Genomic DNA, 14,039 nt, shown 5'->3' on the forward strand with positions numbered 1-14,039 from the left:
CTAGGGAGGGATGTACCACCATTAGTGACAGAGGGTTTTCCACTGTTTTCTAAATGGGCACTAGGTTAAAAAGTGAGATGGCAGGATAAAGGTTAGAGAAGGGGTCAGCGGAGCCTACATCCTAATACCCCCGGTAGTGTCCAATAAACAAGCTTCGGATAAAAGGAAGGGATTTCCTGCCAGTAGGGATCAGACACACAAAAGATGCACACAAAAACAAGAGGAGGTTATCCTGAGAGAACGCCTGCATCCTAGTTAGCTAGCAGTGGGGGTGAGTAAGCCTCAGTATTAAAATGTACCGCTGTGGGGTTTAAATAAAGCCATGGAAGAAATTATAAAAGCTCCATTCTGAGAATCTGAGCTGCAGTCATGTTGAGTTTGTCCTAGAGGTAGGAGACTAGTCCACCTGAGCAAAAGAAATACCATATTAAGAGTGTGAGGATTTCCATACTAGCGGGTAGCAGTGAGACTTATTAATGTGTGAGCAATTATCACCACCCTGTAAAGGTTATGGGGGTTACCAAAAGCAGAGAAGTCTGGCAGCCAATGTCTGAATGTGAGGGGGAATGTCATGCCTGGTACAGCTGCGAGATTGGTGCCTTTGTGTGAGGGACTGTGCCTATGAGGAAGTAGGTTTCAAGAACATACCGAGTGCTGTAGCAGCTACGGCAAGATATCTCGCCCAATCGAGAGTTGACTGAAAGAGGAGCTGTGACCTACACAGAGAGTTTCTGCTTAAAGGGAATCTGTCACGTCTGATAACACTATTAACCTTCAAACATAGGGTTAATTTCCAATTTATTAGTATTATCGGACATGACAGGTTCCCTTTAAGCTGAGATAGTGACTGAGACTGTTAAAGAGTGGCAAGAGTGCTGCCGAGTAAAGTGCCAACAGATTGCCTCTTGTAAGACAGTTGTAACCATCAAGCTTGCGGTCTCCTTGTGAGTTTTTGAACTAACATCAATTTACACTGGTATCTTACCCCCATCTCTTAGAGGGGAACCATTCTGCCGCTAAGGCCCAATACATAATAGTATTACTAAAAGGAGCATGCCAACCTACAACCCAACAACATATCCAGCCCTGTTACAAAGCCTTCAGTGCTAGTCTTAAGTTTATGTGGTCTTTACGGACAAGTGCACTAACTTTTTAATTTGGCAAAAATCTTATTAACCAGAAGATTCTCAGTCAATTTATCAGGGATCATAAAAAAGACGGAGCAAGAGGAATAATGTAAGGTCAATAGCTGAATGGTCAAAGGGCATGAATCCTTTACAGGCCGTGCACTCACCTTCACTAGTACAAGTCTCTTCATGACCGGCTCAAACAGCTCCTCGCCAAATGTCATATAGATTGTGTAGTCTGGCGATGACCTCTTGTGGTTCCTGTAACCTTTTAACTCTGAAGATACAAAAAATGGGGAAAAATAGTACAATTTTCCTAATTTAAAAGGTCGTTGGGGATAAAATATATGTATATTTTTTTCAATCGAGAAAAGAAAATAATAAATCTATTTCTCATATCTTTTTATGAAACAAATCAATGTGTGAGGGAAGCAATGCAATGGAGTTGATGATAGTTGCGTCTGTCAAATTATAGAAAAGCACCTACTAGACTCTTAAGGGCCATTCCTATCTGTATACAGTGTTGTTGGATATTGCGTGAAATAAAAACACTTTTGCAGTTTACTACTTATTAAAATTTGAAGACGTTTTTGTGATACAATGGATTTTCTTCTCTTTTGCTTACAGTTCCTTGCCTAGGAGACCGACCACCAACGCTGTGCAGCTTGTAAACTCTGCACTGAAGTTGGACAGGATCCTGGTCAGCTCCAAAACAATAATTACAAGTACAATGGAAAAAGGCTTGGAAACACAGTGCATATTTGACCACCGTTCCCAGATAGCAGCAGTGGTCAGTCGCATGGGCAATGAGCTGTAAACAAACGTGAGCCTGCACCAATGGCGTAAATCTGCTAGTTATTCCCCCATTAAGTTAGTAAGTACTGGTGCAAATCGGACTAATGCTATCTATCGGTTTGATGGATAGCACTCCTCGCCAAGTTATTCTATGGGGTTGTGCACACGTTCGATTTTTCCTTGGGCCGAGGAAAACAATCACCACATGCATGATTTCCCTCCGCAAAACTTTAACTTTATGGTTCCTTGGAAAAATTGGACCGCCTGAGGAGGACATCCAAGTGAGGTCCAATTTTCGCGGACTGACAATATAGAGAAGGAGGAGAAACATTTTTTTTTACACCTCCACGAAAATCGGATCACACTCTGATCAAACTCTCAGTATAATTGGACTGATTTTCCCGGATGAGAGAAAAATGGTTGTGTGACCCTAGCCTTACTCAAATTTTTTATCTTTTGCAAATTTGTATCAAACATAAAATTGTTTCACAAAACTTTTTAAACTAATAATCCAATAGATTGCCCAATTTTTTTTTTTACGTACATTAGTCTGCATGAATTTGTACATAAAGACCTCAATGTCTTCAGCTGATAAATAGACTTATAATTTCAACCCATTTAATTAATAATCAATTGTTATAGGACCCCATCACATTTTACTGAGAAGATGAAAAACTAAATTTTATTATTAGATTAAATATTTAATCCAACGCCGACGTCCCATTTTTCCTACACTACCTTTTGTTCTGCCAAGAAAAGCAAACTGTATAATGTACGCATAAAAGTATACAATATCAACAAGCTACGTCTTCCCTAGATATCGTCTCGTTAGGACTCTCACCTTCCCAAAACTGACTGAAGTCAAATATCTCTGTTTGGTCATCTCTGACCAGCTTCTTGGCTTGTGAAGCCATTTCTTTGGTTTTTACACTTTCTGACAAGCTCCAGTAAACTCTTGATCTTCCCATTCTTGTAGCATAAACCTTGAAATTGTCAGGGTTGACTTCAAGTAGAAGACCTTTTTCAAGATAATTACAGATTTCGTTAGTGGCCTTGATCTGCACGTGATCCACCAGCACATCCGTAGAAGGGAATTGGATAGTGTCCGCATCTTGCATCTGGACTTCACTAACATCTCTCAGGATGAAGAACTTTTTAGACATGTTTTGTTTTAGGACTTCCTTTCCTCGATAATATACAGTAACTTCCCAGGATGTGAGGGGTGGCATGTTCCCTGTTGGTGAATAATATAATGGAATTAGAAAATTCAAATAACGCTACAGTGAACATCGGCATAAGTAATCCTAAAGTGTTCCAAGAGTAAAAATAAGAGTCATAATAAATTAGAAAATTGCCTGTTCAAAACGGAACAGGTCTAAAACTCTAGTGCCACCTATTGTAAATAGCAATCCTAATTATGAGCCTTGCCAGATGACGTAGGTAAAAAGCTGAGCCAAAATCTAAATTTGCAGAAATTGTGTTTTGGGGAGTTGCCCCTCATCAGTTCAAAGTATGATATCTGATTTGGCTGTATGAGGGGCCTCTGATTGTGATCTAAGAGGTATCATTTCTCCTTGTGGAGAATGACATCCCTATCTTGTCAGTGTGAGGAGGCTTATAAAGCATGCAATGTTCCTCTGGGAAATTAAACATGCAAATTGCCTCTTCAGAGAGGAAGAGGACTAGAACTCTAATGCCACTTATTGGAAGTAGCAAGCCAAACCAGATCCCATACTTTGTACTGATGAGGGGTAACACCCTGATACACAGTGTCTGCAAATTGAGATTCTGGTTTGGCTTTTATCCTAAGTCATGTGGCAAGGCTCGTTAAAGGGTCGATATTGACTTGTAAGATTGCTACATCCAATAGGTGGCACTAGAGGTCTAGTCCTCTTCCTCTCTGAAGAGACAATTTGCATATTTAATTTCCGAAAGGAGCATTGCATGGCTTATAAGTCTCCTTACGCTGGCATGTGAATCTCCACAACGAGAAACATTAACCCTTGGATCCCAATAAATTAGAACTAATAGGGTTTGTAAAAATGGGACTAATCTGCTGCAGAAAACAAGGTGGATTTTGTTGTGGAAATGCCATAGTTTTGTCACAGATTTCACTCTCTGCATTGCAAATTTGTATCTTCTCTACAACGTGTTGATGAGATTTTAAGAAACATTATCCATAGTGCTGGCACTGTAATTTTCCATCCAGAAATTCTCCCGACTGCACATACCCATAAACAGAAAATAATGAGTCACATAATTAGTCAGTCTGTTAGATAAGAGCCTTGCACACTGAGCTGTACAGTAGAGCACAGTGACTCCCGAGTATGGAGAGTATGGAGAATTGTGCATGTGAATGGCTATCCTCTTACAAGCCATTCATGAAGCCATAAGCAGCCATAAGAAATTAGTAGACTTTTTGGGTGAGACCGCATGGGGCAGAGGAAACTCCATCAATTCACGATGGCCAAATGGTTCCATGATTTTAAAACAAAATCATGTGGCCAATAACCACCAGAGAAGTGTTGAGTTTTGTCCATGTGTTCCTAGCTGCCCCATTCGATCTCACCCAGAGTTTGACGACAGATTGCCTTTTTTATTAGTCCAGTAGTCAACTTATTCCAAAATGCTCTACAGATAGTTTCACCATTCATATCAGTCTATAGTGCACCAGGTGAAAAAGTCCATGAAGGTGCAAAATGTTGCCTACCCACTCCTCCCCACTTGCAAGAGCTTCTTCTTCTTGGAGTGGCTCAGCGAGTGCCCACCTGGGGCTGCTTATGTAGATCACAACAAGTGAGATTAATTTTTCATTAAATGCTTCAATGGAAGCCTTCAGACAGAGGCTGGACGGACATCTGTCTGAGATGGTTTAGTGAATCCTGCATTGAGCAGGGGGTTGCACACGATGACCCTGGAGGACCCTTCCAACTCTAACATTCTATGATTCTAAGCTTAGAGTTCACAGGTTAGGGGGCGCAAAAACTTGCCTTGCCCTCAGCAAGTCCTTGTCAACTATGGGACTCATGATCTATACTTTCCATCTCAAAGACATACAAATGGTCCAATTTCATAATGGGGAAATTTAACCTGTCAGTCAGAGTAAATCAGGGTACCTTGCTAGAGGAAACCCCCACAAACTCCCATCTTGTCACTTAAATCCAGCACGTCTGATTCTTTTTTCCATGACTATAAATGTGTTTTTTTTTAATTCTAAAATACAAACAAAAAGATGCTCCGGAATATGGCAATAAATCCTTTGACTTACTGTGTACATTCACTGATGTCGCTTGGGCTTGTGGTGGAGAAACAGGTCCAGATCCATTAGCCATAGGTGGAACGTGACCCACTAGTGATGATCTTGCTCTCTCTTCATTGTTGGTGTGATAGGAATAATTTGGAGAAGAGTTAGTACTTTGTCTTACTCTTGGTTTATCCGGTTGACACCCGTTGCTGGCAGACTGGTACGCTAGGTCATGTGCTCCTATATAAAAGGAACAAATCACAGAAATGTGGTCAGGAATTTTGAAATGATGAGTTTATTAGATGATGTAATAAGGGTAAGGCATGAGCATTGATGTAGTTTTTAAAAAAGCAGATCCACAAACCTCAAGACATACAATATGTTTCTGCATATATTAGAAGGCACAAGGGGTCTGATTTATCAAAGCTTTTACCCCAAAAAAGTGGCATAATAACTTTGAAAGGTCGCAAATTTTTATTGCGAAAAAATATATTGCCTGGTATTTGATTTACTACTAAAAGGTTTATAAAAAGAGTATTATGGGTGTTACTCACTTTCTTGATGGTACCCGTTAATCTGAGCGACCTGCGGTTCATGCAATGCTGAAACAAAGCCATTAAGAATTACGGGAGGGTGTTGGAACTGCGGGACTGCAGATATCTGTTGGAAGCCTTGGTTTACAGCCGCGTCTTGTGGGAATCCATTCTGATAAATGTTACACATTTGATATTGTGTACCTGTAAAAATAAAATATTTCTTCATAGATGGTGTAAGATATAATTTTCTTTGGTTTCAGAAAATAATTCAAAACGTATCTAATAATTATCATATTTGTATTATTGAAGCAAATGAGGGTCTAAAGGGGCAGCATTTGTTCTTGTGGAGCGTGCCAAGTAGTAGTAAGGAGACTTATAGGCTATGCAATGCTCCTCTGGCAATTTAAATATGCAAATATATACTTCAGAGCGGAAGAAGACAGTGCCACCTTTCATGTGGCACAACTCATTAAAGGGTCAATATTGATTTTTAAGATTGCTACATCCAATAGGTGGTACTAGAGGTCCAGTCCTATTCCTCTCTGAAAAGGCTATTTGCATTCTTAAATATCCAGAGGAGCTTTGCATTGCCTAAAGGTCTCCTTACATCAGCTTGGAGAGATGTTTTCCTTTATACCTCCTAATTGGAGGCCTCTTACCCAGCCAAATCAAACCTCTTGCTTTGTTCTAACGAGGGGCAAACATCCTGAAACACGTGTCTGCAAATGGAGCATCTTGTATGGCTTCTTATCCTAGGTCACCTAGCAAGGCTTTTTTTAAGGGATCAGTATTGACTTTTAAAATTGCTAGAATTTGCACATGAAGTAAATTAATTGAACAATTAAACATGTTCTACTGTGAAAACATTGATTCTAGGATCTTCTTGTGCCACATAGGAATAAAAGGAATACAGGTTTTATTGCTGTAGGTTATGGCAAAAGTTGATGGCATACCCATTCTACTTCCCTCACTATCTGTATAAGTGCTCACGTTACTCACCAAACACTGGAATATGGATGGATGGCTCCTCGTGGGCGGTTGGCTCATGGCCATTAACAACACAAGATTCCATCTGTTGAGAATTTGTCCACTGCTCATGTATAGACGGTCTGAACATTTGATCCACAAGTGGCTCCCTTTGTAGATACCCATCCTGGGAGAGGTTTAGTACTTGCTCTATGTCTGTAGAGTTTAAAAAAATACATGTAATTTCCTGCTAGTTTTGGTGAATGCATCACCGTCTTCACAAGTTCATTTTTGTAGTTATGAAATTTTTTTTTTTTACCAACTAAAACTATACATTATCTACTCTGCTGTTATTTCAGAATGTGACCCAATAAGTGATTGGATAATGCAGTGGACATGCTGCATGACACGTGAGAGGCCATTTTTTAACTATTAGCTCCCTATCTGTGTATCTTACACAAAGTATTGAAAGTAATGCAATTATTGAATAGTTTTGTCTATTTAACCAGTTCAAGACCAGGTCATTTAGCCCTGTTACTGATCAGCCACATTTTAAGTTTTTCTTGTACTCGCCATTTAAAAAGCAGCAAAAAAAAAATTCAATCAGATATTCAAATGATCTTTGATTTTTTTTTTGGTATAAAAGTAGCTTAATTCTTGTTTTATTTTCATACTCTCTTTTCCCATTTTTTTTGCCAATATCAGGTGATGTCAGTGAGAAAACAAAGGAAATGCGTATCTGTTTTTTTTTTTAATTTAAATTCATGACCACAGAGGACCAATTAAATATATTTTAAAATTTGTTCCCCTTTCTGTAATAATTATTTTTATTTATTTGATACATTTTTTTTCTTTTGATAGGGGCGCTGCAAGTAACAATGATTTGGATTGGCAGTGGCTTTATGTATTTATTTTTTATCTACTTGCTATTTATCTTATATTTATTTCACATATTGCTCCCTCCCATAAGACCATAAAAGACCTTTGGAGGGAATGTCAACATTTAATTTTTTCATCCCATTTCCCCTGTAACTAGGATTGGTATATTAGCCACAGTTACAGGGGAAATGCAGTTTCCAAGATAAGTGGCAGAACTGACTATGTCTCCCAGAATCCGGCAGCTCCTACTTCCTCCATACATCAGGCAATTACATGACCTATGGGTCCAGAAGATGAAGATCTGTTAGCGCTTCCTATACTGTATACACAACACTTGTTCAACGCTGTGTACATAACGATAGAATCAGCAGAGATGGTAATAAACCATCTCTGCCTTCTGTATGTAGATCGGCTGTGTTTGACAGCTGATTCCCAGCTCTTAAAGCTGAAAGATATGGTGCAGCTACTCTACTGTACAGTAGTGTTTTAGATCATCACTGCAGAGTATAACACGGACTTGAGTTTATGGGCCTCCAGAAGTACTTAAAAAGGACCTGTAATTAAAACAAAAGGGGGGCAGTTTTTTCTCTATTTTTTTCCTACTGCTCCCCTGAGTATTTTTTTTGTTGTTTCTTCGGCGTTATGGGCCTTTTGTTTTAGTTGTAATTTTTATGGCCTTTACTAAGTGGGTGTTGCTTACAAGATCCTCTGGGGCGTGTCTTTAGGATGCTCTGCATTTTTATCCTGCCTTATTCCCTTGGAAAAGGATGATAAGAATTAGATTATTGGGGACACTAATTGAAAAGGCCAATATTTCTGGAACTTTACGACAGATTTTAAAAAAAAACCCAAAAACATCCAAAATAAAAAAAACCTCACGCGAGCAGCAGGAATAAAATAAGAGCAAGAACTAGCCAATATACCATGTGGCCAATGGATTTATAACACCACCACGATGTGTGTACCTAGCTAGTGTCAGACTGGGGTATCAAGGGCCCTCCAGTAACCAACTCCAAGGCCCCACTTTTCAGCTACATGCAAATGTGACATTATCCTCAATCACAAATTTATAGAAAAATGAACTGGGTAGATTATTACATGAATAAGATGCCTCTGTCTTTACAGATTAATGCAAGTATATTGTGCCAAGTACTGATTGCCTGCTCTTGCACAGGGGCCCACCGGAGGTTTCTCTTGTTCTCCAGTGGGCCAGTCTGACCCTGTAGCCAGCCATAACACTGTTCTTTTACAGGACATGAAGTGTCAGACTATTTTGAGCAATCTCGTGACCAGCATCTTATTTTTTAAAATATTGTTTCTATATAGCTAGTTCATTCCATTTTACTGACCCGTCACAAATAATTTTAGAACAAGAGACAAACAATACATATGAGACTTCTGACTTACTGTTTTCTGTTGGCTCCAGTAAAATATTACTTATTAGCTCTGCGATATTGTCCTATATTTGAGGAAGACATGTGTATGTTAGAATCCATAAAACTGCACACTACAGCCAGAATCTGAAAATACGATCAGAACTGATAATCAAGTAAAATAGACGAGAATATTGGCCATCGATCCTGGTTAAATAATATAAATATCACTGCCTGCAGTAACCACTAGGGGGAGCTGACTGCATACTGATTTATAAAGCTAGCGTTGAAGTCATTGGTATTTATATATAACAATTAATTCCATTTTATTATTGACCCCATAATAGTTGTATGGTCTTATTATATGGAGGGTACTAGAACTACACATACACAGGGTGGCTAAATATTTAGGAATATGAAGTATATAGATCATGGCCTTAATGTCTTGTAGATACAACTTTACACCATTTGGTAACGCACCGAATCCTCAGGGCTGGCGAAAGGGGCCTCCAGTACAGAATCAGGACTTATGCGAAGTGTGAAGTCTTCTTCGTTTAAGACACTGTGAAAATTTTGCTCTACCAGATTAAAAATAAAAACAAACATTAATTAAGAAACGAGCCTCAGTTTTCAGCAGGTAGTAAACCTTGAAATCGGTACTGAACCTTTCCACTGCCAGACTAGTCCCCTGGAGAACAAAAAGGATCAGATGCTGTAATTCCAGTGTGCCCATTCCCCACCACCTTCTGTTGTAGGTAGAGTCGGGAGGCCACCAAACACATTACAATCACCCCAACATCGTTGGGTTCACCCGACTTTAGTCCATTATATATTGGGGCCATTTGGGGCATCAGGACCTAGAGGCAACTGCTCATTCTGTTCACCACCCCAATACATTGTTATAATAAAATAATCCCATTTTTACCAACTATTAGACTGCAAAATTCAAAACTTTCAAGTCCCACCCAAAGACCACCTAGGAACCTCCAAAAGGCAAAGAATGACCCAAAAATATCAGTTGTTTTGCTAAACCCAACTTCTTTTGCAGTGTAATCCTCTGTTGCCAGACCGTCACACCAAAACCAGGACTGTCTGTAAATATATATAGTAATCTGAGTAGGACACTACATATTTTTTCTAAAAAGTCAATTTGAATGCATATCCTTAAATTAATTGAGTAATCATTATACCTTCTGGGTTAATAGGGGCTTCATTGAAGATGGCACCACTTGGATTTGATGCAGGCATATCATGATGATCTCCATTGAACTTATAGATCTTATGAGGATCACGTTGGTCGCTTGATTTATCTTTATGTTCAGAGAACATTTTATTTTTACGATAATGAACCTGATTGAGGGCACAACGGAAATTTGTTTTCCAAGTAGGGGGGTCCGCACAATTTTGACTGTACTTTCCGCTGTGAATAGCCCAAGCCTGAAAACAAATCGAAGAACGCATGTGCTTAGAAAAATTCAATTGAGGTCAAAAGGTAATGATCACATACAAACTTATTTTAAAGACTAAATCTAAGATATTGAAGCAGGTTTATGAAGGTCTGTAAAAATTTCAGTTAATACCATTTTGTGTCTATAGATCCTATGCAAGGCTATGTGCCACCATGATGACAAACTGCAAACTGCACTATCTCTTCCATCTTTCCATTACTTTTTTGGGGCCAGACGACAAGAAGAATGACTTTAGAAGCAGACTACAGAGTTTTCAGTCTGCTGCCATGAAGACACACATCATCAAAGCTATAGAGACAAAAATGGTAAGACATTTAAAAATAATAATAATTTGCAAACTTTTCAAACATTTTTTATTCTGGATGCAATAATGCACCAAAACGATCCCGAGAACTCAACTCTAGGGAACTTTGTATAGATGGAGCAGAAGTCGAACATGCAAACCTCCACTCCATTAATTCTTTATGGGACTGCCAGAGAAGGCCGAGAACAGCGACTGGCTGCTTACGGCAGTTCCATAGACAAGGAAGAGAGAGAAAGTGACCATGATCGACCTCGGCTCCCTCTTCTGGAGATCTCAGCAGTTTGAGACTAGTTTAATGTTAAATCTTGGAGAAACCCATTGAAGCCATGGTCAGTTTTATTTTGCAGGGGTTATCTGCCCAGAGGAGAAGAGCAAGGCATGTTTCAAGGTTCCCTGATCTTTATTTCCCCAAACATCTGCCTCAGCACAGTCGGGAGGTCTCCATACACATTGGACTGTTAGCTGATCCTTCAAAATTGCTGAAAATTTAATCTAATGTTTATGGGTGACAATTTCCTAATTGGTTTTGTCTATGCAGTCTTTTGCTTTTATTCTTTATTGATGAGGATTACTGTCAGAAAAAAAAACTTTTTATCATATATTTGACAAATGATATATCCTTCCACTACTTTGTTTAATAAAGAGGATCTGTTACCAGCAGAAAAATGTCCAGTTTTTGCTCTTATTAATTTATTTCTGCTGCTAACTATAGGTTTTATTATGTATTCCTTTTTTAAATCCATCATATGGCTCTAAAGATATGTGCTCTTTTTATTTAATGTATCCAATATGCTACCTTTTATGGCTTTTACTAAGGGAACATGACTCAAAGGATCCTCGGGGGCGTGTCTTCAGGCTGTTCTGCATTATTACTCTGACACACGCGCCATAGGTAGAGACCCTGAAATATAGCACTAAATAAAAAAGCTCTTATCTCTGGAACCTTACTGAAAATGCAAGACAGGGAGAAGAAAATACTAAGGGTGGCAGGAGGAATAAAATAAGAGCACAAGGTGGCCACTTTTGACTTGGTGACAAGTCCTTTCCGAAAGGGAAATCTTCCTTATCAGGAGGAGATTGTGACTTCACGTCTATAGAGATATGTTGGCTGTTTGCGAACCTGTTCTATTCATTAGAATATAGTCATTGTGGATCCATTATAGACCAACATAAATATTCACATTGTTACAACCAATAAATGCAGATTTTTGTTTTCTACTTGCCTTGAATATTCCATAATCCCTCTCATCTACATTACTCATATTCAGGTGCTTCCATGGCAAACGGAATAATGTCCGACTTTCATCCAACCAACGAACACCGTCGAAATTATTGCTGTTGATTTGCCGAATCAGCCAAGGACCAAAAAGTTCTCTGGTTTGTGACAAAAACATATAAAAATGATAAATGAATACAATGCAGAAAATGTGCACATTGTCGTATCCAATGCATCTATAGACAAAGGGAAAGAGCAAAATGAAGACCTAACACCTTAGATGTGTATCATATGTCTTATTTCAATAATTAAAGTCGTTAACCGTAACAAATACAATTATCACCTACAGGTTGGGGGCTCCAGTACAGGAAAGCCCACCACCACAGATCCACTCCTCTACTTCTGATTGGCACAGTGATTGACAATTCTTGCTGGGGCCCACATTCAAAGCTGAGATGAGGTGGTCTGTCTCTTCCTTTATATGATAGGTGAGAATCACAAAAATCAAATTCCAATTTTTTTGAAAATGTTACGGCAATTCCTTGGGTCATGCTAGAACATTATAAAATTGTCAATGATACTGCCTTAAAGGGCTTGTCTTGTTTTTTTTCAATGGGTAAAATTGCAAAGTGCTTGGAAAAAAAGCAATTTTGGAATTTACCTCTTATTAAAAATCCTCTCTGAAACAAAACTGGAGGTATTTTAAATTCTACAGTTTCCTGTTGGTTATCTAGGTCACTGACCACCAATGCAGCCTGTCAGAGGTGACTAGTTTCCTAGGCAAAGAACTCAGGTTATGCTGATCACATTCCAACTAGATGTGCGCTGACTTGCTCAATACAAGTGAATTGAGCGAGTCCGCACACGTCTAGTCGGAGTGTAGCCTGGAAGTTTGCAAAACGCATTCTTGCTGTTACATGATTGCCCGCTTATGGATCCAGAGAATCCTGACAATGCCAGATGTGAGTGATGTGTCACACAGAGTGACTGCAGACTTTTGGGTCAGACCTGGACCACTCCTTCAATTAAACTACGGTCATTGTACTTTTAGCTTCGGTTAGAAAATAATCATATTATAATTGATTATTACAGGAACACGTTCACTTTTTGGTTTTAATACATTTCTAATATATTACTTAGTTATTTAAAATGCCATATATTACCTCTCCCTTCTGGGCATTTTCTTTATTATTCAGTATCCAGTTATAAGTTGAGAAAACAAATGATATCTAAAATTGGGAGATATGTTGGTTAAAAAACATTGGTAAAAACATATGGTGAAACAATATAAAGTTGAAGTTGAACAATGTGTAACCATTTCCAATTAGCGAGTAGTCACGTCTTAACACCTGACTGGTGCAGTGTTGTTGTCAGATGTGCATGCAACGCCTCCTGTACTCTAGGTGGCGCTGAAGAGTCCTAAATATCACTTAAATATATATATAAAAAAAAGTCAATTGTGTTTTAATTTTTTTTTTTGCAAAAACAAACTGTTATAAAAGGTCATATATTTTGTTATATATCACGTTTTTAGGCCTGGAAAAGTAAATACTGAAAAGTTCTTAAGTCGACGACTAGAGGGCAAGAAATAGACTGACACTTCCTCTGCTTGTAAATATACACAGGCGGTCTCATGGGTGACCGGATCCAATCCTGGGACAGAAGAAGATGACAGAAGTACGTGGGGCGGAATCGGTCCAAGCGAAAACAGGATGCTTGGAAAATACACATAAACTCAAGCAAATAGGTATAAATGCCGGTTTGAGTAAAGAGGTGGTCTTCTCCTACAGGTGGTCTTCTGGAGAGGTTTTATCGCATATATTCTATATAGCTGAAGTTTCAGGAAAAGGGTTTCCTCCAAAGCGTAAGTTCCTATGATACTGTGCACAATGTGTAACAGGCCGCCCACTTGTGTCTCCTTATGTGTCAGCGACACCAGGTCTTCTAAATCTCCTAAGCTTCGCCCCTGGGGATCTTACAGGTGAACTCGACAATCTGTGTGGGGCTTTTCTAGGGGAATCTCTAGAACAAAAGTAATTACAGTAACTTGGCTGTAGGGGACAACTGAAGAAATCTCTGGTTTGAGCAGAAAATTTACTTAAAGAATAACTAAACCTTTATTTTTTATAT

At 38.9% G+C, this 14,039-nt stretch overlaps 1 protein-coding gene and 1 long non-coding RNA gene across 5 annotated transcripts in view; one reads left to right on the plus strand and one right to left on the minus strand.

Moving 5' to 3' along the window:
- IRF7 (interferon regulatory factor 7) overlaps positions 1-14,039 on the minus strand; it is a 31,461-nt gene that overhangs the window by 11,441 nt on the left and 5,981 nt on the right. The window contains exons 2-11 of the mRNA XM_077287794.1: positions 13,073-13,138; positions 11,917-12,067; positions 10,111-10,357; positions 9,401-9,498; positions 8,955-9,006; positions 6,702-6,884; positions 5,721-5,903; positions 5,191-5,406; positions 2,764-3,156; positions 1,295-1,404 (exon numbers count right to left, since the gene is read on the minus strand). Of these exons, the coding sequence (XP_077143909.1) occupies positions 1,295-1,404; positions 2,764-3,156; positions 5,191-5,406; positions 5,721-5,903; positions 6,702-6,884; positions 8,955-9,006; positions 9,401-9,498; positions 10,111-10,357; positions 11,917-12,067; positions 13,073-13,089 (1,650 nt within the window). The 5' untranslated portion in view covers positions 13,090-13,138. The remainder of the gene's footprint in view (positions 1-1,294; positions 1,405-2,763; positions 3,157-5,190; positions 5,407-5,720; positions 5,904-6,701; positions 6,885-8,954; positions 9,007-9,400; positions 9,499-10,110; positions 10,358-11,916; positions 12,068-13,072; positions 13,139-14,039) is intronic.
- Positions 12,231-14,039, plus strand: part of LOC143806839 (uncharacterized) — a 71,662-nt gene continuing 69,853 nt past the window's right edge. For all 4 annotated transcript variants that reach the window (XR_013221568.1, XR_013221570.1, XR_013221571.1 and 1 more), the window contains exons 1-2: positions 12,231-12,397; positions 13,535-13,656. This is a non-coding gene — a long non-coding RNA (uncharacterized LOC143806839). The remainder of the gene's footprint in view (positions 12,398-13,534; positions 13,657-14,039) is intronic.

This window comes from Ranitomeya variabilis, chromosome 2 (genome assembly GCF_051348905.1).
Source record: "Ranitomeya variabilis isolate aRanVar5 chromosome 2, aRanVar5.hap1, whole genome shotgun sequence".
NCBI lineage: Eukaryota > Metazoa > Chordata > Amphibia > Anura > Dendrobatidae > Ranitomeya > Ranitomeya variabilis.